The sequence below is a fragment of the Oncorhynchus keta genome, chromosome 18, assembly GCF_023373465.1.
Source record: "Oncorhynchus keta strain PuntledgeMale-10-30-2019 chromosome 18, Oket_V2, whole genome shotgun sequence".
In the NCBI taxonomy this organism is placed as follows: Eukaryota; Metazoa; Chordata; class Actinopteri; order Salmoniformes; family Salmonidae; genus Oncorhynchus; species Oncorhynchus keta.
In genome coordinates this window covers 5302072-5327239 of record NC_068438.1, presented here as the reverse complement: position 1 = coordinate 5327239, position 25168 = coordinate 5302072, and the positions used below count along the sequence as shown (strand labels likewise).

Below are 25168 nucleotides of genomic sequence, written 5' to 3'. Positions count from 1 at the left end.
GCTACACTGAATGAACGGACAAACATTGCGTGACAAAAGTCACTTGAGTTCACTGAACTCCTTTACCGGGCTGGACTCTTTTTAGTCCCGAGGTACAGGACATTTCTGGAGGAACCAGAACTCATTGTGTTATATTATTATATATGTGTGTGTAATCATTGATGTTGTTAATACAACCCACGCAAAATAATATAGTTGTTTTTGAAGTTCTTTCCAATGTTTTAAGGGTTTATGAAAAGTTTATTTCCATCCTGACTTTTACATAAGTCCTTTGTATTGGTGTAGACTTGACGGACCAGATGGGACTCATTCCCACCCAAACTAAAAGGAGAAACTAATGTTTTCTCTGGTAGGCACAACCTACCTGGCACCCCTATAAATAATAACCTCAAGTCAAAACCGTTACAATCTGACCGTAAGGCGGTACAGAGGGTAGTGCGTATGGCCCAGTACATCACTGGGGCTAAGATGCCTGCCATCCAGGACCTCTATACCAGGCGGTGTCAGAGGAAGGCCCTAAAAATAGTCAAAGATCCCAGCCACCCCAGTCATAGGTCTAGGACCAAAAGGCTTCTCAACAGTTTTTACCCCCAGGCTATAAGACTCCTGAACAGGTAATCAAATGGCTAACCGGACTATTTGCATTGTGTGCCACCCCAACCCCTCCTTTATGCTGCTGCTACTCTCTGTTTATCATATGCATAGTCACTTTAACCATACCTACATGTACATACTATCTCAATCAGCCCGACTAACTGGTGCCTGTATATAGCCTCTCTACTGTTATAGCCTCTCTACTGTATAGCCTCTCTACTGTATAGCCTCTCTACTGTTATTGCCTCTCTACTCTATAGCCTCTACTGTTATTGCCTCTCTACTGTTATTGCCTCTCTACTGTTATTGCCTCTCTACTGTTATTGCCTCTACTGTATAGCCTCTCTACTGTTATTGCCTCTACTGTATAGCCTCTCTACTGTATAGCCTCTCTACTGTTATTGCCTCTCTACTGTTATTGCCTCTACTGTATAGCCTCTACTGTATAGCCTCTACTGTATAGCCTCTCTACTGTATAGCCTCTCTACTGTATAGCCTCTCTACTGTATAGCCTCTCTACTGTATAGCCTCTCTACTGTTATTGCCTCTCTACTGTTATTGCCTCTCTACTGTTATTGCCTCTACACTGTTATTGCCTCTCTACTGTATAGCCTCTCTACTGTTATTGCCTCTCTACTGTTATTGCCTCTCTACTGTTATTGCCTCTACTGTTATTGCCTCTACTGTTATTGCCTCTCTACTGTTATTGCCTCTCTACTCTATAGCCTCTACTGTTATTGCCTCTCTACTGTTATTGCCTCTACTGTTATTGCCTCTACTGTATAGCCTCTCTACTGTTATTGCCTCTCTACTGTATAGCCTCTCTACTGTTATTGCCTCTCTACTGTTATTGCCTCTACTGTATAGCCTCTCTACTGTATAGCCTCTCTACTGTATAGCCTCTCTACTGTATAGCCTCTCTACTGTATAGCCTCTCTACTGTTATTGCCTCTCTACTGTTATTGCCTCTCTACTGTTATTGCCTCTACACTGTTATTGCCTCTCTACTGTATAGCCTCTCTACTGTTATTGCCTCTCTACTGTTATTGCCTCTCTACTGTTATTGCCTCTACTGTTATTGCCTCTACTGTTATTGCCTCTCTACTGTTATTGCCTCTCTACTCTATAGCCTCTACTGTTATTGCCTCTCTACTGTTATTGCCTCTCTACTGTTATTGCCTCTACTGTTATTGCCTCTACTGTATAGCCTCTCTACTGTTATTGCCTCTCTACTGTATAGCCTCTCTACTGTTATTGCCTCTCTACTGTTATTGCCTCTACTGTATAGCCTCTACTGTATAGCCTCTCTACTGTATAGCCTCTCTACTGTATAGCCTCTCTACTGTTATTGCCTCTCTACTGTTATTGCCTCTACTGTTATTGCCTCTACTGTTATTGCCTCTACACTGTTATTGCCTCTCTACTGTTATTGCCTCTCTACTCTATAGCCTCTACTGTTATTGCCTCTCTACTGTTATTGCCTCTCTACTGTTATTGCCTCTACTGTTATTGCCTCTACTGTATAGCCTCTCTACTGTTATTGCCTCTCTACTGTATAGCCTCTCTACTGTTATTGCCTCTCTACTGTTATTGCCTCTACTGTATAGCCTCTACTGTATAGCCTCTCTACTGTATAGCCTCTCTACTGTTATTGCCTCTCTACTGTTATTGCCTCTCTACTGTTATTGCCTCTACACTGTTATTGCCTCTACACTGTTATTGCCTCTACACTGTTATTGCCTCTCTACTGTATAGCCTCTCTACTGTATAGCCTCTCTACTGTATAGCCTCTCTACTGTTATTGCCTCTCTACTGTTATTGCCTCTCTACTGTTATAGCCTCTACTGTTATTGCCTCTCTACTGTATAGCCTCTCTACTGTTATTTTTCCACTGTCTTTTTTACTGTTGTTTTTTATTTCTTTACTTATCTATTGTTCACCTAATACCTTTTTTTGAACTTATAAATTGCACTGTTGGTTAGAGCCTGTAAGTAAGCATTTCACTGTAAGGTATTTCGGTGCACGTGACAAATAAACATTGATTTGATACACACCTATAGTTTAGGGGTTTCCCACACAGCCATGTGTCCATGTTACAGCGCTTGTTTGTGGAAAAACCCACTGAAGACGGAGGAGACCACCTGTGCAAGAATACAGCTCAGTTGTGAATTACCATGAATTTATAAAAAGTCTCAACATCCAATTATTGCAGGATGTTCCGGTGTTCGGAGCATCTAGCATAACTCGGGAAATGTGGCGAAAGTGCAGTTGAGGCACCCATGTATGGATCTGTGCAAAACTGCTACAGTAAATGTATCTTTTTTTCATTTGAAGGATTCTTTCTCGCTGATGAAAGATAAGGGCCGTATGTTCCCGAAAGCATTATCGTAAGCAATGATTATTGATGTTTTCTAAACTTTAAAACACAGTGTCGGGATTGTAGTTCACATGAGCCAGCCATGGGCGGAGCTAACCGCTGAAAACTATAGGGAGGAGAAAGAATGCTGCCAAGAGTTTAAGAGCTACCAAATACTGTACCCACCTACAACAAAAGGGGGCATTTGGTTTATGCATTGCACTACAGGCCTACCACTGGCCAATCGGATGGCTCAGATGACTGTGTCTGCTGTAATGTTGCAGGCATAAAAGAAAGCTACAGCAAAGTTGATACTGTGATATTTCAAAATGTTCAAAACCATGACTAGAGAGACTGTCAATGAATACAGCAAAGAGATGCTGTTTTTTTTGACTGAGTTCATGTTTAAGTTCTTACTCAGCACTGTCAACACTTTGTATTCAACACTTTTATAAGCCATAAAATGCATGTTTTTCCAATTTCCACTCAGCGCTACAACAAGCACTGCAGAAGTAATGTATCTATAGGCTTGTGTTGTTGTTATTATTAGCGGATTGTGTATTTTTTTAATGTCCATGAATATTTCAATATTTCTGTTCATAGGAGTACCAACATGAATTTGTGCATAATAATGTGGTGCCACTCAAGTTTCAGCTGGAAGACGGTGTCCCTTTTTGGTCAGTGTCACTGGAAGAAAGGGAGAGTAGAGGGATGTTGAGGCAGACCCTCAGACTTGCTTCACAAGCTTCACAAGTAATACAGATCTATTTCCGGTGTGATCATATAACCTACCTCAAATTTTGAAATATAATTTTTGGCCCGAACAACAATGCATTGGTAGGGCAATTCAAGCAAAACCAATATGCAACAATAATGTATTGGGCCTATAGCTTACTGCACAGAACTCATTGCTACAGTACTGTTTTGTATTGGTTACTGTTGCATAAACTTCAGTTTTTTTTAAATCATGTTAAAAAAAATGAGCGGTAGATATCGGCTTGCATTTTGACTCAAAGTGATCTTGACTCAGAAAAGGTTGGTGATCACTGTTCTAGAGCTGTCAACGTTTCCCATTATTGTGGCATTATGATCAAATCAATGCAATATTAGCCACTTTCAATGCATCATACCAAAACCAAACTAATTATGCAATATATTTTTTTGTAGGCAGAACACATCAGAGTAGGATTCTATTGCATTGACATATTACGCATTGACCCGTACTCTGCACAGACCAGTGTGGCATAAACAATCAGAGCTGCAGCAGGGCTATATGCAAATAGACCATTGCCATATATAGATCTATGCCATTTACTTAAACTGAACTGGACTGTGTTTACAGCATGAGCAGATGTGGCTTATTTTGAGATCAAAGTGAGAGCTGCATGTAGCTACGTGTGCACATTTAGTTCATATCCTTTGCTAGTTAGTGAGTTATTAGCCCAGTTCTAGATAATTTGTAGTCAGCAATAGGGGAGTGATTGCTTCCTACAAGAGCTCTTTGAAAAGTGAGTCAGGTAAAGAGCTTTTTTGTCTTAACGTGCAGTGTTGTATTTTGAGACAGGCTTGAATAAGCTAAGTACCCAATATGCAGAGGATACCATAATTTGTTTGATTCTCTGTCAATTTTATAGGAATAATAATGCATTATATTTTGTAAAGTGGTTTCTTGCATCAAACAACACAACAACATTTTCACTCACCTCCTTGTCTGAATGACCACTCCCGAGTGGCGCAGCGGTCTAAGGCACTGCATCTCAGTGCCAAAGGCGTCACTACATGACATTCTGAACCTTGTTTGCAGTCATTAGGTCACATGACCAAGGAGCTATTGAAATTGAACATTTTGAAAAATTCATGTAGAATCTTGTGAGATGAAAATTGACCAACTAAAGGATATGCAATGTGTAGGCCCACTGAGTGGACATTCTGAACCTTGTTTGAAGGTCACATGACCAAGGAGCTATTGAATTGTTTTATTTTGAAGAATTCATGTAAAATCTTGTGAGATGAAAATGGACCAACTAAAGGGTGTGCAATATAGAAGGGTAGTTAGTGGACATTCTGAACCTTGTCTGAGTCAAGTACTGTAGGTCACATGACCAAGGAGCTATTGAAATTCGAATGTAAAAAAAGTTTTTGTTTACACTCCCTAACTAATTCAACTAGGAATACAAAATGCTGCTCACATTTCCACATGTTTATTAACTTTGGAAAGTGAATTCATGTCCAAATCGTGAAAATAAGATCTGTGCAATGTTGTGCACAATTTTTTCCAACATCATGACACTTATTTGGAGTTTGTGGCTCAAGTGGTTTGAAAGTGCGAATATCCGTCGAATATTTATTTATTTATATATTTTATTTCACCTTTATTTAACCAGGTAGGCTAGTTGAGAACAAGTTCTCATTTACAACTGCGACCTGGCCAGGATAAAGCAAAGCAGTTCGACACATACAACAACACAGAGTTACACATGGAATAAACAAACATACAATCAATAATACAGTAGAAAAAGTCTATATACAGCATGTGCAAATGAGGTAGGATAAGAGAGGTAAGGCCATAGTGGGGAAGTAATTACAATATAGCAATTAAACACTGGAATGGTAGAATGTGCAGAAGATGAATGTGCAAGTAGAGATACTGGGGTGCAAAGGAGCAAGATAAATAAATAAATACAGTATGGGTATGAGGTAGTTGGATGGGCTATGTACAGGTGCGGTGATCTGTGAGCTGCTCTGACAGCTGGTGCTTAAAGCTAGTGAGGGAGATAATATCCAACTTGAAACTGTCTTTACCTCAGATAAATATTGAGGGTCTTATTCTGGTGACATGATGATCGAGGATTGACAGCCATTTGACAAATACAAATATTATTGCTATATTATCCATTATAATCTCATATTGTAGACTATATGCTCACAGCCTACCCGCACTGTATCTGCGAGCTTTTGGCTAGAGCGCACGTGCCAGACCAAAGCAGGCACATTTGCTATTTAACGCCACAGTTTTTGTGACAAAACTGTCTGTAGAGTTGAAAATAAATGTTGTGTGCATTATACACTGATTTGTATCTGCAAAAAGTCATTTTGGTGGAAACACACCACTGGTGTGAGAATGCGCATATTTTCTTTAATGCAGATTCTAGAGTATTCGCATATAAATATGTCGCCAATTGGATGGAAACCTAGCTAGTGGCAGAATACATTCAGCCACACATTTTCTTCATCACATAACCTATGAACAACCTCTGTGCGGTCCATAAAGGATGCATATAACAAACAGTTACATGACCTACAGCATGGTCAATCAAGTTAGTGTTTCCAACATTTTCGGACTACTAAACAACTATTGATTTAGAACCACAGAGAGTTACCTCAAGTCGCAAAGAAAGCAGGAGCTGCCTCCAGTAGCTGTGTGTGGGTACCTTGGGATGCCAACCATGATATATAGGCCTAAGGCCAAGACAATGAGAAGACAGTGGCAGAATAAATTCAACCACACCTTTGTTTCATCACAAAACCAGAGAGAAAACTCTGTCCAGTGAAGTCCACAAAGCATATTGAATGTTGCAAACAGGTACATGACCTACATCATGGCAAGTACATTTTTCAAACATTTTGGGACTACCAAACAATTATTGATTTAGAACCTCGGAAAGTTACAGCAAGTCGCAAAGAAAACAGCCTCTGCCTCCACTATTCCAGGACCATTTCAACTTGAACATAATCACCTCTGCTTAGTCTAATACAGTGACAACTAAAAGATACCAAAAAACAATTTAGTCCAAATCAATGTAAATTAAATATGATGGGGGTCTATGACTTTGTCGTACAGTACAAGCTTTTAGTTTTTGTTATCCTAGGATACGTGGCTAAAATACTCGCTCGCTAGACTAACTTCCTTTCATGGGCAACAATGTGTCAAGCCTGCTCAAATCAAGTGAACAGGAGAAATGCTTACTTACGAGCCCCTAACCAACAATGCCGTTTCAAAAAATATACGGATAAGAATAAGAGATAAAAGCAACAAGTAATGAACTACTACATCTAGCTACATGTTGAACTTCCATCATCCCAGGCCAGGGACACAATGTATACATTAATGGTTGGATCAGAATCGCCATTATAATCATTTACTCTACACTGTATGTATTATGTATTCCGTATAACCACTGAGAATGATATGATGTGGTGACTGTGTTTGCCTTTATATGTGAACCTCAGCCTACTGGCAAGCAGAGTTACTCCTAGGAAGATGAGCTCATGTCACAGGTTAGTCAACATTCTCTTCCACAGACGTGCACATTTGACACAAACACCAAACCAACTACTCATCACCCAGACATTTACATTTTACAGTTCCACCCTTTCATACAGTGTAAACAGACAACACATAGGGGCTGTTTCCTGGACACAGATTAAGCATAATACCGGACTAAAAAGCGTCTTTTTTTAAAATGGCGATTCTCCATTTAGCTTGCTTTTTATTCCAGGACTAGGCTTAATCTGTGTCCAGGAAACCACCCCATAATGTACGAGTCTTAGTGCTCGATCCGTATTTTGTGTGACCTGGACACATGCTACCTGTTGTGACATGTAAGTAGAGAAATAATCACTGTTGTTGAGTGAGCCTCAGCATGTTAAGTGGCAGCCCTCTGAGGAGCTCATGGTCCTGCTGGTGCTCCTCTACGAGTACCAGAATCCCAGGCTCACGGCGGAGGTCCTGCTCTCCATCCGCAGCATCAAGCTGCCCCCCTTGTGCATTGACTCCCCTCAAGTGCTTCGTCCTGAGCACTGTGCTGGCCTGTATACTCTTGAGGTACCACCTGGAGGAGCTGGACCTTTCTTCCTGTCATCTGACCAATGACCTGCTGACCATTCTGTGACCCGCCTTCTGCCACACCCTCAACCTCAAGTAAGAGAAGTCTCGATGTGTGGGGCTTTAGTCAATTCAACTTTTTTTTGTTAGGAGCTTGGGAAATAAGATTCTCACAAGATTGACCTCTTGTATCTGTCCATGGTAACAGTCACTACTTACCACAGTAAAAACGTCACATTACTAGTGTATTTCTACCTACTAAGTAACATATACCCACTGTTCACCTCATTGAGTTATGTTATAATTTTCAGAATACAGATGGTAAATCTAAGGTGGCCCAAAGCCTTATCAGTAACACTCCAAATCCTCCATTTACTGAGAGGTGTACAAACATGCAGCAATATTTGCTGCTTTTGGCTTGTATTGCTAATTAATGTTTGCAAAGGAGGCCTTAAAATCATTAACTGCCACTGTGACATTTCAGGTCCTGACTTGATCCATCCAGTATCATTCACGGATTCATTCATGGTAGGTTTGACATTGTAGCCTAAATGTGTTTGACTTGCTGCGTAAAAAGTGTACTCCCTGTGGGCATTGAAAACATGATATTGTGATGCTATTGCTGAGTATCGAAAGGAAGGCGCATTGAGAGTAACGGGAGACTTTGCTAGCCATAATATAACCTTTGATATCTATCAGGTTTCAGGTATGACCCAGATGCAGATGTCGATTTTCTAGTACAGGGGCAGGCAAACGACAGGTCAAAGTCAGGCAGAGGTCAGTAATCCAGACAGGGTGCAAAAGGTCCAGAACAGCAGGCAGTCTCAGGGTCAGGGCAGGCAGGGGTCAATAATCCAGTGAGATGGGGCAAGGTATAGAACTGCAGGCTGGCTCAGGGCAGGCAGAAAGGTCAAAACCAGGAAGGACTAGAAAACAGGCGCAAGAACAGATAGGCGCAGGGGAACAGCTGCTGGTAGGTTTCACGAAACAAAACGAACTGGCAACAGACAAACAGAGAACACAGGTATAAATACACTGGGGATAATGGGGAAGATGGGAAACACCTGGAGGGGGGTGGATACACGCACAAAGACAGGTGAAACAGATCAGGGTATGAGCTTTCTATTTTAGTGTTATCAGGTTATTGAGCCTGGCCTGCTCTTTGGTTGTGGTTGTAAAAAAAAAAAAAGCATGGTGTTACTTCATCAAGACCTGCAACATGGAGTTTAATCTGTGTTCAAGCTTTTAATCTGGAGTTCATAAGTTTAAAAGGAGTGTAATCTGTGTTTTTTATTATATTTTATTGTTCTATTGACAGTACCTGGAGGTTCGTGGTTTGCAGGCTAACACGTGTGTGGGCATGTGTTTGTGATAGCTGTGTATGCTTTTTTTTTCTCTCTGTTGTCTCCAGTTTAATAGCCCGGGTCCTGAGTCCTGCATTCTCCTGAAATATATACTACTTAACCCCAACAGTACTATTAGTTCTCTACAGTAAGACGCTGACTCTTTACCAGGTTTATGGCCTTATTGCCTTTTCTATGGCTCAAAAGGTAGACAATGGTAATAATAATATTGACTCATCAATGGAATTTACAACTTCAGTATAATTAAAGCTTTAAATAAATTTTGCCTTATTTATTCATTTGCTTTGGTCAGAAAGTGGCAATTTCTCTAATGTAAGAACTTGCACGCATTACACTTCAAATAAGATGTTTAATGTATGAAGATAGACAACTTGTCCAAACGAGTGTTGGTCTAATGTCTAACTAACAGATATGCTGTTTCAACCAATCTTCACTTGTCCAGTCTGAATGCTGATACAGTGCCCTGTGACTGTCCCTCTGTAGCCTGTGTTATAACCCCCTGTTGAAGTCCAGGGCTCGCTGTCTTCTGGACACCCTGCCAGGGAACCAGTCTCTCAGGACAGCTGTCCCTGATGCACATGGGCATGGGCGATACAGGGGCCCGCGAGCTTGTCGAGAGGCTCAACAAGCACACTGGCCTGCAGGAGCTCAACGTGGCCTACAACAACATCGGGGACAACGCTGCTCTGACCCTGGTGTACGCCTGCAGTGAGCACCTGAGCATCCACACTGTGCAGTAAGCTAATCATCACCGTATCAACATGTCCTGGAATTACAGTAAATGGGATTAAGTGGGGCATATAATTATTCTGTGGGGACCAGATTTTGCTCGTGGGCCAACAGCTGCAGACCCCTATTTTAAAAAAAATAACTTGCGTGACTCGACCACTATGGTTTCTTTAGTATTTTATTTGGGCTATTTTCTTTTCATCATGCACTTATGTATCGTCTCTGTATGAAGTGGCGTTTGAATCAAATCAAACTTTATTTGCCACATGTGCTGAATACAACAAGTGTAGACTTTACCATTAAATGCTTACTTACAAGACCTTAACCAAACATGCAGTTCAAGAAGAAAATATTTACCAAGTAGGCTAAAATAAAAAGTAATAATCCAAAGTAACACTAAGAATAACCACATGAATGTGACTATATGTAGGTTATGTGTATACATTAATTCCATTGTGTTCCACAGCTTGTACCTGAATCCTCTCAGCAACGTTGGGAAGCAGTCCCTGTACGTGCGAGAAGTCCCACTGGAGCAGGGAGGCACGAGGCGGCACGTGAAGGTGCTGGCCTCGGTCACCGAATGGTCAGACATCTCGGAGGACTGGCACCCCATCCTGAGAGTCATCAGTAAGAACGCCTCGTCCTGGGAGCGGGAACTCGTCTGGGAACAGCTGCAGATCTTCCACCGGGACCTGGAGTGGGGGCAGGCAGCAGGCGCCAAGCTTCTGGGAAACGATGCACTTCCACAGGGTGGAGAACGGCGTCAGGCAGACCCTGCAGATGCTACTGAAGAAGATCCCGACAGGGACTGACGAGAGTGCCAAATAATGGAAAAGCAATGTTTGGGGTTTTTAACATGTGCCATGATCCTTCATTTTGTTTGACTGTATCTGTTGGTGACAATTCTGAGAACCTTTGAGAACGTTGTGTTTGTGAACTATTTTGTATGCACGTTTTGTACGCCTGCCTATAACTTGCAAAAATATAGTGGTGAAATAAGTATTTGGGGATTTAAGTTGTTTTGGGATATTTGTGGGTTGTGTTGATTTAATTACCATGATGGCTGCATTTAATTTTGAAAATAATAAATATTAGTCCAATCAATGAGCTTCTGTCCATCCAAACTATAATTGCTGTTACTTTTTAAAGTTCATATACTTTTTTCTCTTTAAAAATCAACACATTTTGAGTGAGGAAACTAAATAGGGAAGGAGGGAAAATACAGAAGGGAGAAAAAAAAGTAAACCAGAGTAAACCAACCACAAGACATGAGTCCCATGGTCTTTGTAGTCCTCACAAGACTTGGAACCTCCAGGAGGCCTGGTCTTTGTAGTCCAAGCAGTCACTTGCATTAAAGTTGAGTTTCCATGAGTGTCTGCTCTTTATAATCCAAGCAGTCTGAGCCATTCAAGGCCAGGCCGGAGCCTCCGTAAGCCTGGTGATGGTGGTGGTGATGGTGTCCTGAAGACTGACTGATGTGGTGGTGCGGGTGACCCAACATAGAAGAGGCCGTCATGTTCAATGTGCGGTATTCAGTATGTACAAAGTCTTCCACTTTCAACCATAGCATAAGCCCACGTATCCATAGCCTTGAAGAATTTTAGCATGTGAGAAGTGGGACAGCCAAATCTATGCAAAATGTATTGAATAACATATAATGGTGTGAAACTGAAAGAGTCCTTTTCAAGCCTACGTAGGAAGGTGTCACATACCCTATTATGCAAGTAGATATATTTGTTTTGGGCCTCCTTGTGTACTCTGTGTTCCAAATTTGTAGTATTTTGTATTTTCTCCCTGTTTTTTTGCTTGAGTATGTCTGTTGGTGTTTAAGATATATTCAAGTAGGTTACAATGTGTTGAAATGTGTTGTGTTTGTGCTCATTAATGAGTGTTTCGCTGTTTTAATTAGGAACAATCACTTGATAAAATGGAGCAACATGGATTGATACTTGAAAATACATTAAGTGTTGCATGTAATGTATTCAGTGCAGGCTGTGCTGTGCTGCATCATCACACCTCCTTTGCTTACAAACAAATAAATAATCATAGTTTATTGACCAATAGGATTACTTTTTTGCTCTTGCCACAATATAGAGAAGTAATGTGCACTTTGACCCATGAACTTCAAAGTCCAAATCAATGTCATTACAGTATGTCTATTTTGAAATGAATTTACATCAGGTTTAGAATGGACAATGATCTTCTCAAGGTCCCCGCACCAACACATTGAAACCAGAGGGCTAACCTAGATCCTCATAAAATTTCCAGATAGGCTCATTGCTGTTTTCGTCTCATTGTGCCACTAATCAACCACCAACGTTTTGAACCATTCTTTCACCTGCAGTGTAGCACCCATGACCCCCAGTGGCCTTAACAGTGTAGTCAATATTGTCAAATTGTTGGCATCAGCTTAAAGTTGTTTAAGCTCGTAAACCATTTTATGATAGCACTTATCTAAGAAACCTGGGGAGTGTTCAGTGTTGTGATGGGTTACCAGGTCTGGTCACAGGTTAGCTAAACATTAAGCCCTAGGAGGCCTAGTGTTGTGGTGGAGGAAGAAGGAGTTACCGTCTCAAATGCTGACATACAGAGGAATCTTAAAGTCACAATCTGCTGTGTACCTTGCACCTCCACACAACCTCAGACAGCCAGGAGGACGTCCAGACACAAGGACAGATAGCAGCCACGAGGTGCACCGCAGGTAAGAGTCTGTTTTTTTTTACATCTACACACAACAAGGACAAGAGGATATAATGTTCAATGTATACGTTTTGGCGCAAGGCCTTTCCCAAGACCAGTCTCTATTGTTGTCTGTGTCAAGACACAGACATGCTTCTACGTTTCACAAGGCATGGTCTTGCTTCAGAACTAGAAAGAGTGCACAATATGAGATTTGTATATTCAAATAGCATTTTGCATTACAATAGCCTTGTGCGTGTGTTCTAAAGTGTGTTTGATCATTGGTGATTAAAGGTAGCCTTCTGTGTTGTGTGACAGTGCTACGAAGTAACTTGTTTGCTTCTAAAATTAAAATGAAGACTGTACTGTACATTTTTGTGTTTTGTTTTGGGATGAATAATGAATTGTTAACTGCTACCCCCTCAGCATACATGAATATGCTAGCCTACATTGACTGCTGAACCCAAAATAAACATGTTGATAGTCAACATACAACATCGCCAGTCCTTTCTAGGTCAACCTATAACAGAAAAAAAGGCAGCCTTCCTTTAATAAAAGCCCTGTGATAAAAGCTGTCCGGTCCCTCCACAGCTAGAATAATGACAGTCAGCAGATAGCTGGGAACATGACACTGCAGATATCACCACTAACAACCTGACAGCCTGCACAGACCTCTCCTTGCCAAGAGGTTGAATGTGGGTGTGTGTGTGTGTGTGTGTGTGTAACAGTCGAGCAGGAAGGGAAGGGATGACTTCTGTATGCAAATAAGAAATGGAAATGCTTGTATAAGGACTGGCATGCTGGGGCGTGTGAGTGTGAGTATCCTCCTCATCCTAATGTTAGTCATTAGGCCAGGTTAGGATATTCATGAGGAAAGACTAAGCCAAACCTTAGAATGACATTACAGTAATAAGTAATGAATGACTTGACTGTGCCTATCAAATGCTATGCTGTGACACGGGTCACAAGTTTTTTTCTCTCACTACGATTCATTCATCAAAGTAATCCGTAAGGACAGTTACTGTACAGCTCAACATAGACAAATAGAAGGGCTGGATGCTGGAGAGACGTTAAATATTTGAGCTAATGATCACCTTTGATTGTGTCCGGACAGGGCATGGGGAACACACAGAAAGTATTCATACCCCTTGACTTATTCCACATTTTGTTGTGTTACAGCCTAATTACTTTCTGAAGGCACCGGATTTCATTTGGAGATGAGTAACCTGGATGTTTGGACCAAGGACACACAGCCACAGGGAGAAGGTCATTCCTGGAATCATTACTGCAGAGAAAACAAACTTGAGGGATTTTTCTTTTTTCTGTCATTCTAGGTCTTGAGGATGCAATGGCATTTCCAAGGTAAGTTTTTTTTTGTTTTTATGGCTACTAATTGGACTAGAGACAATTGTCATAATACAAAATAGGACATTATCGAATATGTCCTTAACACACATCCTTAAAGCCAATTCATTTTTAAACTTGGACTTTTTTATTTTCCTTACTCAAAAGATTCACCTTCAATCCGAAAGAGGGGATCGACAATCCAGCCTTGATCATCTCAGACGACCCGGGTAAGGTTTGAGAACGAACACATCCAAAATCATCCATCATTTCCCAATGCATGGAAGATGGTCTGACGAACACTAGTTCATCAATCATAGTAATCAAGATAAACCTGACTTCTTTAGGTATCCACACACAATGCCCATGCTATGTCAATGGCAGTGTTTTGTCCTTCCCTCCAGAGCCAGATCCCAGTCCGGTACCCCGCCTGTGCCAGATAAAGTGCAAAGAGGGCCAGAGTTTTGGCTTCCTTCTGCGAATGGAAAGGAGCTGCCGGGGCTATGTTGTCCACCAGGTGGATCCGTGGAGTCCTGCAGCGCTCAGTGGGCTCAGGGACGGGGACCGTGTGCTGGAGGTCAACGAGGAATTTGTCGACAACATGGAGTTCTCGAGGGTGAGAACCAGACGTACCGTTATGTCAGTGGAATCACTGTGCACACGTTTCTTAAAGCTTTGGCACACAGATGTGAGTTCTGTATGTAATGTGCGTCTGCTTCATCACATGTGGGTCAGAACCAGACTTTAAGAGATCTGAGAGAACCTCTTCTCTTACAATGTCTCCGACAGTGTCCTCTGCAAATAAAGCTGCCACACGCTACATAAAGCTGCCACACGCTACATCCAACAGTGTCCTCTGCACATAAAGCTGCCACACGCTACATAAAGCTGCCACACGCTACATCCGACAGTGTCCTCTGCACATAAAGCTGCCACACGCTACATAAAGCTGCCACACGTTACATCCGACAGTGTCCTCTGCACATAAAGCTGCCACACACTACATAAAGCTGCCACACGCTACATAAAGCTGCCACACGTTACATCCGACAGTGTCCTCTGCACATAAAGCTGCCACACACTACATAAAGCTGCCACACGCTACATAAAGCTGCCACACGTTACATCCGACAGTGTCCTCTGCACATAAAGCTGCCACACGATACATCCGACAGTGTCCTCTGCACATAAAGCTGCCACACGTTACATCCGACAGTGTCCTCTGCACATAAAGCTGCCACACGATACATCCGACAGTGTCCTCTGCACATAAAGCTGCCACACGATACATCCGACAGTGTCCTATGCACATAAAGCTGCCACACGCTACATCCGACAGTTTCCTCTGCACATAAAGCTGCCACACACCATTCTGGCTGGGACAAGGCTTACCTACTTGGTCTAAACAGAGTCTTTGTTTCGTAGCTGCAGCATGTTCTGCTCTGATTGACAGGTGGTGCAGAGAATCCAGGCATGTGGGCTGCAGCTGTTCCTGCTGGTTCTGAAGGGGGAGGAGTATAAGGAGGCGCTGGCCCAGGGACTGGACATCCAGGCTCTGACCAGGGCTTACCGAGGGGAGACATGTTCCCGGCCCAGGCTGTGTCACATCACCAGAGACCCTGTCTTAGGTCTGGGAATCAGCATCATCCCCATTGAAGGTAGCTATGAGTTATTCATTCCGTAATATTTTTTTGGCAGATGATTTGCTAAACAGTAGGAAGGAGAGCGGGGGGAGACGGAAAGGCAGATAAGGGTCGAGTTAAATTTGAGAAACGGCGGACTGTGGAATTGAACTCAGGTTATCAACCTCTTCTTTGGCTATTCCCATAGGAGAACCCTCTGTGTAAAGGGTTATACCTGGAACCAAAAGGGTTCTACCTGGAACCAAAAAGTGTTCTCCTATTCTACAACTAGATTGGAGTCCACCTGTGGTAAATTCTATTGATTGGACATCATTTGGAAAGGCACACACCTGTCTATATAAGGTCCCACAGCAAAAACGAAACCATGAGGTCGGAATTGTCCGTAGAGGTATCAGGTACGTGTAGGTATGTACGGCAGAACCAAATCAGAAAGATAGGTAGGAGCAAGCCCATGTAATGCTTTGTAGGTTAGCAGTAAAACCTTGAAATCAGCCCGAGTCTTAACAGGAAGCCAGTGTAGAGAGGCTAGCACTGGAGTAACATGATCATATTTTTTTGTTCTAGTCAAGATTCTAGCAGCTGATTCTAACTGAAGTTTATTTAGTGCTTTATCCGGGTAGCCGGAAAGTAGAGCATTGCAGTAGTCTAATATAGAAGTGACAAAAGCATGGATGAACATTTCTGCATCATTTTTGTACAAAATGTTTCAGATTTTTTGCAATGTTACATAGATGGAAAAAAGCTGTCCTTGAAGTAGTCTTGATATGTTCATCAAAAGAGAGATCAGGGTCCAGAGTAACGCTGAGGTTCTACACAGTTTTATTTGAGAGGACTGTACAACCATCATATTAATTGTCAGATCAAACAAAAGATCTCTTTGCTTCTTGGGACCTAGAACTAGCATCTCTGTTTTGTCAGAGTTTAAAAGGAGAACATTTGCCGCCATCCACTTCCTTATGTCTGAAACACAGGCTTCCAGGGAGGGCCATTTTGGGGCTTCACCATGTTTCATTGAAATATACAGCTGTGTATCATCCGTATAGCAGTGAAAGTTAACACTATGTTTCCGAATGACATCATCAAGAGGTAAAATATATAGTGAAAACAATAGTGGTCCTAAAACGGAACCTTGAGGAACACCGAAACTTACAGTTGATTTGTTAGAGGAAAAACCATCCACAGACACAAACAAATATCTTCCCGACAGATAAGATCTAAACCAGGCCTGAACTTGTCCATGTAGACCAATTTGGGTTTCCAATCTCTCCAAAAGAATGTGATGATCGATGGTGTCAAAAGCAGCACTAAGGTCTAGGAGCACGAGGACAGATGCAGAGCCTTGGTCTGACGCCATTAAAAGGTAATTTACCACCTTCGAGTGCAGTCTCAGTGCTATGATGGGGTCTAAAACCAGACTGAAGTGTTTCGTATACATTGTTTGTATTCAGGAAGGCAGTGAGTTGCTACGCAACAGCTTGAAGGTTTAGAGACCATTACTATTTTCATGAATGTCTCAAGAGATATAGGATTTAAAAAACTTGAGTGCCTCCCTTGATCCTAGGTCTTGGCAGTGTTATGGAGACTCAGGACAACTGAGCTTTGGAGAAATATGCAGATTTAAAGAGGAGTCCGTAATTTGCTTTCTAATGATCATGATCTTTTCATGGAAGAAGTTCATGAATTTATCACTGCTGAGGTGAAAGCCATCCTCTCTTGGGGAATGCTGCTTTTTAGTTCGCTTTGCGACAGTATCAAAAATAAATGTTGGATTGTTCTTATTCTCCTCAATTAAGTTGGAAAAATAGGATGATCGAGCAGCAGTGAGGGCTCTTCGATATCGCACAGCACTGTCTTTCCAAGCTAGTCGGAAGACTTCAGGTTCGGTGGAGCACCATTTCCATTCCAGTTTTCTGGAAGCTTGTTTCAGGGCTCGGGTATTTTCTGTATATCAAGGAGCTAGTTTCTTATGGCAATTTTTTTTAGGGGTGCGACTGTATCTAGGATATTAAGCAAGGTTAAATTGAGTTCCTCAGTTGGGTGGTTAACCAATTTTTGTACTCTGACATCCTTGGGTAGTTGGAGAGATTCTGGAAGGGCTTCTATGAATCTTTGGATTGTCGCACGGCTTTTCCTCTGTGGAGATGGGAGAATCTTCCAGAAGGACAACCATCTCTGCAGCACTCCACCAATCAGGCCTTTATGGTAGAGGGGCCAGACGGAAGCCATTTCTCAGACAGCCCGCGTGGAATTTGCTAAAAGGCACCTAAAGACTCTCAGACCATGAGAAACAAGATTCTCTGGTCTGATGAACCCAGATTAAACTCTTTGGCCTGAATGCCTAGCGTCATGTCTAGAGGAAACCTTGGACCATTCCTACAGTGAAGCATGGTGGTGGCAGAACATCCTGTGGGGATGTTTTTCAGCGGCAGGGACTGAGAAACTAGTCAGGATCGAGGCATAGATGAACGGAGCAAAGTACAGAGAGATCCTTGATGAAAACCTGCTCCAGAGCACTCAGGATCTCAGACTGTGCGAAGGTTCACCTTCCAACAATTCAACGACCCTAAGCACACAGCCAAGACAACGCAGGAGTGGCTTCGGGTCAAGTCTCTGAATGTCCTTGAGTGGCCCAGCAAGAGCCCGGACTTGAACCCTATCGAACATCTCTGGAGAGAACTGAAAATAGCTGTGCAGCAACACTCCCCATCCAACTTGACAGAGTTTGAGATGATCTGCAGAGAAGAATGGGAGAAACTTTCCAAATACAGGTGTGCCAAGCTTGTAGCGTTATACCCAAGAAGACTTGAGGCTGTAATAGCTGCCAAAGGTACTTCAACAAAATACTGAGTAAAGTGTTTTAATACTTATGTAAATGTAATATTTCTGTTTTTTTATTTGTATTTTGTATTAAATTGGCAAAAATGTCTAAACCTGTTTTTGCTCTGTCATTATAGGGTATTGTTTGTAGATTGATGAGGGAAGAAAAAAATATTGAATCCATTTTAGAATAGGGCTGGAACCTAACAAAATGTGGAAAAAGTCAAGGGGCCTGAATACTTTCCGAAGGCACCGTACATACGCTGCTTCTACTTTATTTATTATCTATCCTGATTGCCCAGTCACTTTTACCTCAACCTACACGGACATAATTAACTCAACAACCTCGTACCCCTGCACATTGACTTGGTACCTTGTACATAGCCTCTTTATAATTATTTTACTGTTATTTTACATACTTTTTAACTCTGCTTTGTTGGTAAAGATATCATAAGTAAGCATTTCACGGTTGAGTCTACACCTAATTGTTTTGGGCGTATGTGACAAATAAGATTTGATTACCGAAGAGAGGATCTCTGTGGACATGTTTGTTTGTGTCTGTTTTTTTTTTATCTCTCCAGGTCAGAAGGGTCAATACATGTTGAGCACAGTAAGTGAGGGTCCTGCAAAGAAGGCAGGGGTGCGTAGCGGAGATAGACTGGTGTGGATCAACGGTGCCATGGTATCAACGCTCACCCATTCAGCTATCAGTAAAATGGTAAGCATACAGACCCTCCTTCTCGGAACTGCTCTTGGTAAACAAACCCACATGGCAGATGTGTGTGTGTGTCTTAGTATGTCTGTGAGTGTGTGTGTGCAAGTGCTAGCGTGCTCCTCACTTCTCCCTCAAGTTTATCTCTGTGTACTGCTCAGGTGAAGAAATGTAGCGTCCATGTGACCGTCCTCGTCATCGACAGAGAAAGTGAAGCGAGCTACGTCCGACGGAAACTGCCCATCTTGCCGATCATGGCCGGCTCTCACAACCTGCCACACAGACCCACAACGATGCATCTGGTCCAGGGGTCAGATGGATACGGCTTCTTATTACGACAAGAGAGGTTGACATCAGGGGGGCCTATTGGTGAGAATGATGCACACATACAGCACACACACACACACACATCATCTAACAATACACTTTTTTTTGCTAGAAACTTCCATTTGTTGTAAGTATGCACGACCATGTTACAAGCACCTACTATGACCACCTTATAATATCCTATTGTCATCTCTTAATGATCCTAACTAAATGACAGTCATTTTAAGTCCGTAGAAAACGTGCTGCATAGAATACATACTGTGGACATTACAAACCTTGTAATAGGACATTAGAAAGACTCATACATGCTTATAACAAGTCATGAACATTATACCTGCTGGCTGAGCTGAATTGTTTGTTGTCGATTCCAGCTCACCTACTATGTGAGGTGGATGTGGGGAGTCCGGCAGAAGAGGCTGGCATGCAGGATGGAGACTTGCTGCTGGCGGTCAATGGGCAGCCTTCGGAGTCCATGGAGCATGAGGATATTGTCAGGACAGTGAGGAAGAGTGGCAACCGGGTTAGCCTCACCACCATGCCCATACACGGAAGAGACTTCTACACGCAGGTGTGTAAGTGGACGGAGGTCATGTGCAGTTTGGAAATTAGGAGTCATGCGAGTTCTGGTGTTAAAATATTGAAACTGTAGTCAGTAGGATCCTCTGAGTTTTCCTGACTTGTATTTTTATTGAACCTCATGAGGAAATTCCAGTAAGATGATGACTATGTTAAGATGTTGCTTAGATCAATGCTGACACCAAATACAAGATTGTCTAAGAATTATGTCAACTAAAAATACCGTCCCATTCAAAAACAGTCTATTCTGTTCCCTAACGCAGTTGGGTCTATCTCCCCTGCTATTCCACGAGGACAGTCTGCCAGAAGGGGAGGGGATGAGGAAGACACAGTCCCCTTGCACTGAGATTCAGGATGGGCTGAGTAAAAACGAGCATGGCTCACTTCCTTGTCCAAGACTCTGTGTCCTCGAGAGAGAAGAATCAGGCTTTGGGTTTAATCTGGGCTGTGTTCAACATGAGCCAGGAACTTTCATAGGCCAGGTATTCCTTTGAACATCAACAACATAAAACCCTTATCATCCATCTCTCGCTCATTTATTTGTTGTAATCTCTATTCTTGTTTCCTGACATAAATAGTCAATTTGAAACATCCCCAATCAAAGTTGTGCTAACGAGTAACAGCTATCATCAATCAAAAGTTCCCAATGTTGATCTGCTGTGTTGTTTTCCACATGCATTGCTATAATGAGGAATGGTTTGTATGAGAAATGAGTGGCACGGTTATGGCTACAGTTTTCTTTTGTCCTGCAGGTGGTGGTAAAGGGCTCAGGACATAGGGCTGGGCTGTGGGAAGGGGATGTCGTTGTGGAGGTAAATGGCCAGAATGTAGAGAATGAGTACTTTGAGGACGTCGTGATGCTGATAAAGAAGAGCGAGTCGTCTTTGAAATTACTGGTTGTGGAGAGGTCAGGGTATGAGAGACTCAAACATAATGGGCTTCCAATCACTCCTGGGGTCATACTCCACAGCACTCAGGTGAGGAACACTCACATGCATCCACTCACACACACACACACACACACACACACAGATACAAATATTAATACTACAGATTGAGATAAATAATACTTATTAATCTAATACGTTGCAGGTTTTAGAGAAAACGAATGATGCTTTCTTGTGATGGAATGCTGAGAAGTGACCCAAGTCGTTATGAAGACAACATTAGTCATCTCACCTAACAGAGGATCTGGCACTGGCACAGCATCAACAACAAACAGCTGCAGCCACTCAGTCATGTCCCAATGATAACACAGTGCAGGACGAAATCAGTGAAGCTATTCCCTCTTCTTCTAAATGCAACCTGAAAGAGAAGGACTGAAATAGATGCTTGGCCTGCGCTGTGTCCTAAATGCCATCCTATTCCCTATATAGTGCACTACTTTTGACCAGGGCCCTATGGGGGGGGGTGCCATTGGGGGCACCCTTCGCTCCACATCTCCCAATCTCACATGTCCTCTTTGTCAGGACTAGAGATATGCTATGACCTGCTTCTTGCAATGGAGGATTGGCAGAGTAGATTGCACACTGTTTCAATGATTAATATCTCATGTGTATATGATGGGATAATGAAGTTCAGGTTTATTCTAAGGTGAAATCAGGATAAACAAAATAAAATGGGAAAAACATCAGTCAGGCTCAGTTGAGAATCTATGACCGTTATTGTATGCGATGATTCAAGGAGGTGCACAAAGTTTAAAGATCTATCACTAAGCACACGACGAGCCATACAATTGCACAAAACTAGTTCAATCTGCAGTATATAGCTATGCAAGTATAGACAAAACGATGTCTTGTTGATTTTGATTATTTACATTTTTTTCTGCTTGTACTGTGTTTGATCCTTGTTTGTGTCATCAAACAACACAATATTATAAAACATTCCATTACAAGCTGAATTCTGATAGGTAAAGGTGGAGGGAGATTCAGTGAGTATCTACAGTGCACACACAAGACCTACTTCAGCTTTTGCAGAATTTCATATTAAAGCAAATACTTAACATGGATTCTTTCGACATCTTTACCATTACACCAAGAGAGGTCTTAACCTCTTGACGAGGTCATGCAATCGCTAAGGTCGCACTCATGCATTGAGCGCTATTCAAGCTCACCAGCCTGCCATTTCCTCATCTTCACTATTTCTGCTGCAATGATCTGATGTTTAGTATAGGTTTAGTTCACCCTAGATTTAGTTGAGGCCTACTTTATCAGTCCAGACAAGGATATGCAGAGAGGAAACCTCTTTAGACTGTTGAAATAACCCCCTGGATAGTGCAATAGCTCAGCGTATGCGAACGTGGGCGGGTTTCTTAAGGGAGCATGACAGCAGCAGGAAGCTTGATAGTGAGTTTCCTGAAGTCTCACAAGGAGATGGAAGACATGTCGGAGGACCGGGCGAGGAAGAGGGTGGACGGCGGAGATGAATCGAGACAGAAAGAAGTCCGCAAGGTACAAACCAGAAACCGAAAAATACAGAGTACTCTCTCCTTTGGGTCAAGAACAGGTCATCAGGTGAGGTGAAGGCTTCCGAGAAAATTCCCAAGTTGACTCTAGCACAGGTGGGAGTATGATTAGTGGAGAAAGTGGATCCATGCCTTAAAAAGTAATGAAGAAGGAGTTGGCTTTTGTCAATTAGGTCAAAGTATCCAGAGGTGGACATGTGTTGATTTTTTGTGTGTCTGCTGCTCAGAGGGACAAAAGTGGTGTCCTGCTTTGCTCTCCAGCGCCATCGAAAGGAGTGATGACTGGGGTGGGGCTTGAGTGTTAAGGTGGATCAATTGACGTTGGGGATCCCTGGTGTCTGTGATGCACGTCGTTTGGTGCGACTGAGGAAACCCTGTCAGTCCTGACTTCTGATGCCGAGTGTTTGCCGGATAAAGTCATGCTGCGCTATATAAGTTATCCTGCGAGAGCTTTTGTTCCAAATCCACTATGTTGTTTCAGGTGCCAGGTTTATGGTAATGTTGTAGCAGTATGTAGGAGGGAGATTCCAAGGTGTGAGATATGTGCCGGGGGCCATAGGACAAAAGACTGTGTAGTTTCAGTGTAAAAAGTGGGGTGTTTCAATTGTGGGGATGGCCATGTTGCTAGGGATCAGAAATGCCCTGTGCGAGTGAGACATATTTAATTTTCAAGGGTGAGAGCAGTGCAGAAAGTGTCATATGCTGAGGCAGTGAGGAAAGTAGAGGATGGTGGGCAAAAGGTGAGGGAGCCTGAGAGGATCCCTGTGAGTAGTAGGCCAATACAGAGTGACCCAAACAGTTTGTGCTTTAGTGAGGTTGGCTGCTTGGCATTTATTGCTATGGTCATGAATTGTACTGCACAGATGGAAAGAAGATCCCAGAAGATTGAATTGGTAGTACATTTTGGGAGAAAGTGGATCCTTGCCTTTTGGCAGATTCATTTGTGGTTTTAGGGTGGGGTGGGAAAGGAGTTGGGTGCAGTTGAGTCAGTGAGTTTTGAATTAGAGTCTTTACCCAACAAAGTCATGTTAGGAAATATCAGTTAACCTGTTAGAGCTTTCGTGCCGAACCCACTTTACACCCAGAGAAGTGTTGCTGCTCATTTTGCAGCACTTATAGTGGCCCAACAGCTGTGAGTCTTTGCAGTTAAGTCTCTTAAGAGCTTTCCACACCTTTATTGTGCAACATTTGCCCATTATTCTTTTCAAAATTCTTCACGCTCTGTCAAAGAGGCTTTTTGATCATTCCTAGACAATCATTTTCAGGTCTTGCCATAAGTAGATTTAAGTGAAAATTGTAACTCTGCTACTCAGGATCATTCAATGTCTTCTCGGTAAGCAACTCCCATGTATATTTGGCCTTGTGTTTTAGGTTATTGTCCTGCTGAAGGGTGAATTCATCTCCTGGTGTCTAGTGGAAATGTCACGACTTCCGTCACCAGCGGTCGACGTCACCAGTTTTCTAGCCGCCACCGGTCCACTTTTCATTTCCCATTTGTTTTGTCTTCATTGTACATACCTGGTTTCCATTCCCATAATTATATGTTCCTTATTTAACCCTCTGGTCCCCCCATGGTTTTGTGTGTGTTTGTTCGTTGTAAGTTGGTCTGTATTTGTGAGCTTGATTATTTTCCTTCTTGGAACATTTGTTGTTTTGAGTCAAGTTACGTGAATTACTCATCTCTGTGTCCTGCGCCTGACTCCTCCTTTCCTGATACACCTAGATGCCTTACAGGAAAGTGGATTGAACCAGGTTTTCCTCTAGGTTTATGCCTGTGCTTAGCTCCATTCCGCTTATTTTTTTATCCTGAAAACCTCCCCAGTTCTTAATGATTACAAGGATACCCATAACATGATGCAGCCACCACTATGCTTGAAAATATGGAGACTGGTACTCAGTAATATGTTTAGGGCAAATACAATACAACACATCATATTCAGGACAAGAAGTGAATTGCTTTGCCAATTTTTTTGTCAGTATTAATTTAGTACCTTGTTGCAAACCAGATGCATATTTTGGAATATATCTGTTTTGTATAGGCTTCCTTCTTTTCACTCTGTTGATTAGTTTAGTATTGTGGAGTAACTACAATGTTGTTGATCCATCTTCAGATTTCTCCTATCACAGCCATTCAACTCTGTAACTGTTTTAAAGTCACCATTGGCCTCTTGGTGAAATCCCTGAGTGGTTCCTTTCCTCTCCGGCAACTGTGTTAGGTAGAACGGTATTGGTATTTTATTAGGATCTCCATTAGCTGTTGTGAAAGCAGCAGCTACTCTTCCTGAGATCCGCACAAAACATGAAACATGATATAATCTAGAACATTAATAGACAACAGATCAAGGACAGAACTACATAAATGATCTTTGTAGTGACTTGGTGTATTGAAACACTGTCCAAAGTGTAATTAATAACCTCACCATGCTCAAAGGGATATTCAATGTCTGCTTTATTTTTTACCATTCTACCAATAGGTGCCCTTCTGTTCGAGGCATTGGAAAACCTCCCTTGTTGAATCTGTGTTGGAAATTCACTGCTCGACTGAGGGAACTTACAGAAAATTGTATGTGTGGGGTGGTCATTCAAAAATAATGTTAAACAATATTATTGCACAGAGTGTGCCCCTACAAATTAATATGCGACTTATTAAGCAAACTTTTACTCCTGAACTTATTTAGGCTTGTTATAACAATCGGACTGCATACTTATTGATTCAAGACATTTCAGCTCTTCATTTT

General features: G+C 42.2%; 2 protein-coding genes across 5 annotated transcripts; both read left to right on the top strand.

Moving 5' to 3' along the window:
- The first annotated feature begins 6846 nt into the window (after nt 1-6846).
- LOC118396924 (NLR family member X1-like) lies at nt 6847-11041 on the top strand. 3 transcript variants are annotated; one of them, XM_035791317.2, is made up of 4 exons: nt 6847-7871; nt 8260-8303; nt 9648-9875; nt 10335-11041. In XM_035791317.2, exons 3-4 carry the CDS (start codon nt 9712-9714, stop codon nt 10678-10680), a joined length of 510 nt encoding a protein of 169 aa, XP_035647210.1. In that variant the 5' UTR covers nt 6847-7871; nt 8260-8303; nt 9648-9711; the 3' UTR covers nt 10681-11041. The 3 variants fall into 3 exon arrangements, with proteins under 3 accessions (XP_035647210.1, XP_035647209.1, XP_035647208.1); XM_035791316.2 differs by having other exon boundaries at nt 9623-9875; nt 10335-11040; XM_035791315.2 differs by having other exon boundaries at nt 8260-9875; nt 10335-11040.
- Nucleotides 11042-12339: 1298 nt separating this feature from the next.
- nherf4a (NHERF family PDZ scaffold protein 4a) lies at nt 12340-21367 on the top strand. 2 transcript variants are annotated; one of them, XM_035791565.2, is made up of 11 exons: nt 12340-12569; nt 13727-13909; nt 14060-14121; nt 14296-14507; nt 15345-15549; nt 18933-19069; nt 19225-19432; nt 19762-19958; nt 20230-20448; nt 20719-20943; nt 21059-21367. In XM_035791565.2, exons 2-11 carry the CDS (start codon nt 13896-13898, stop codon nt 21089-21091), a joined length of 1512 nt encoding a protein of 503 aa, XP_035647458.1. In that variant the 5' UTR covers nt 12340-12569; nt 13727-13895; the 3' UTR covers nt 21092-21367. The 2 variants fall into 2 exon arrangements, with proteins under 2 accessions (XP_035647458.1, XP_035647459.1); XM_035791566.2 differs by lacking the exon at nt 12340-12569 and adding an exon at nt 13231-13362.
- The last annotated feature ends 3801 nt before the right edge of the window (nt 21368-25168 follow it).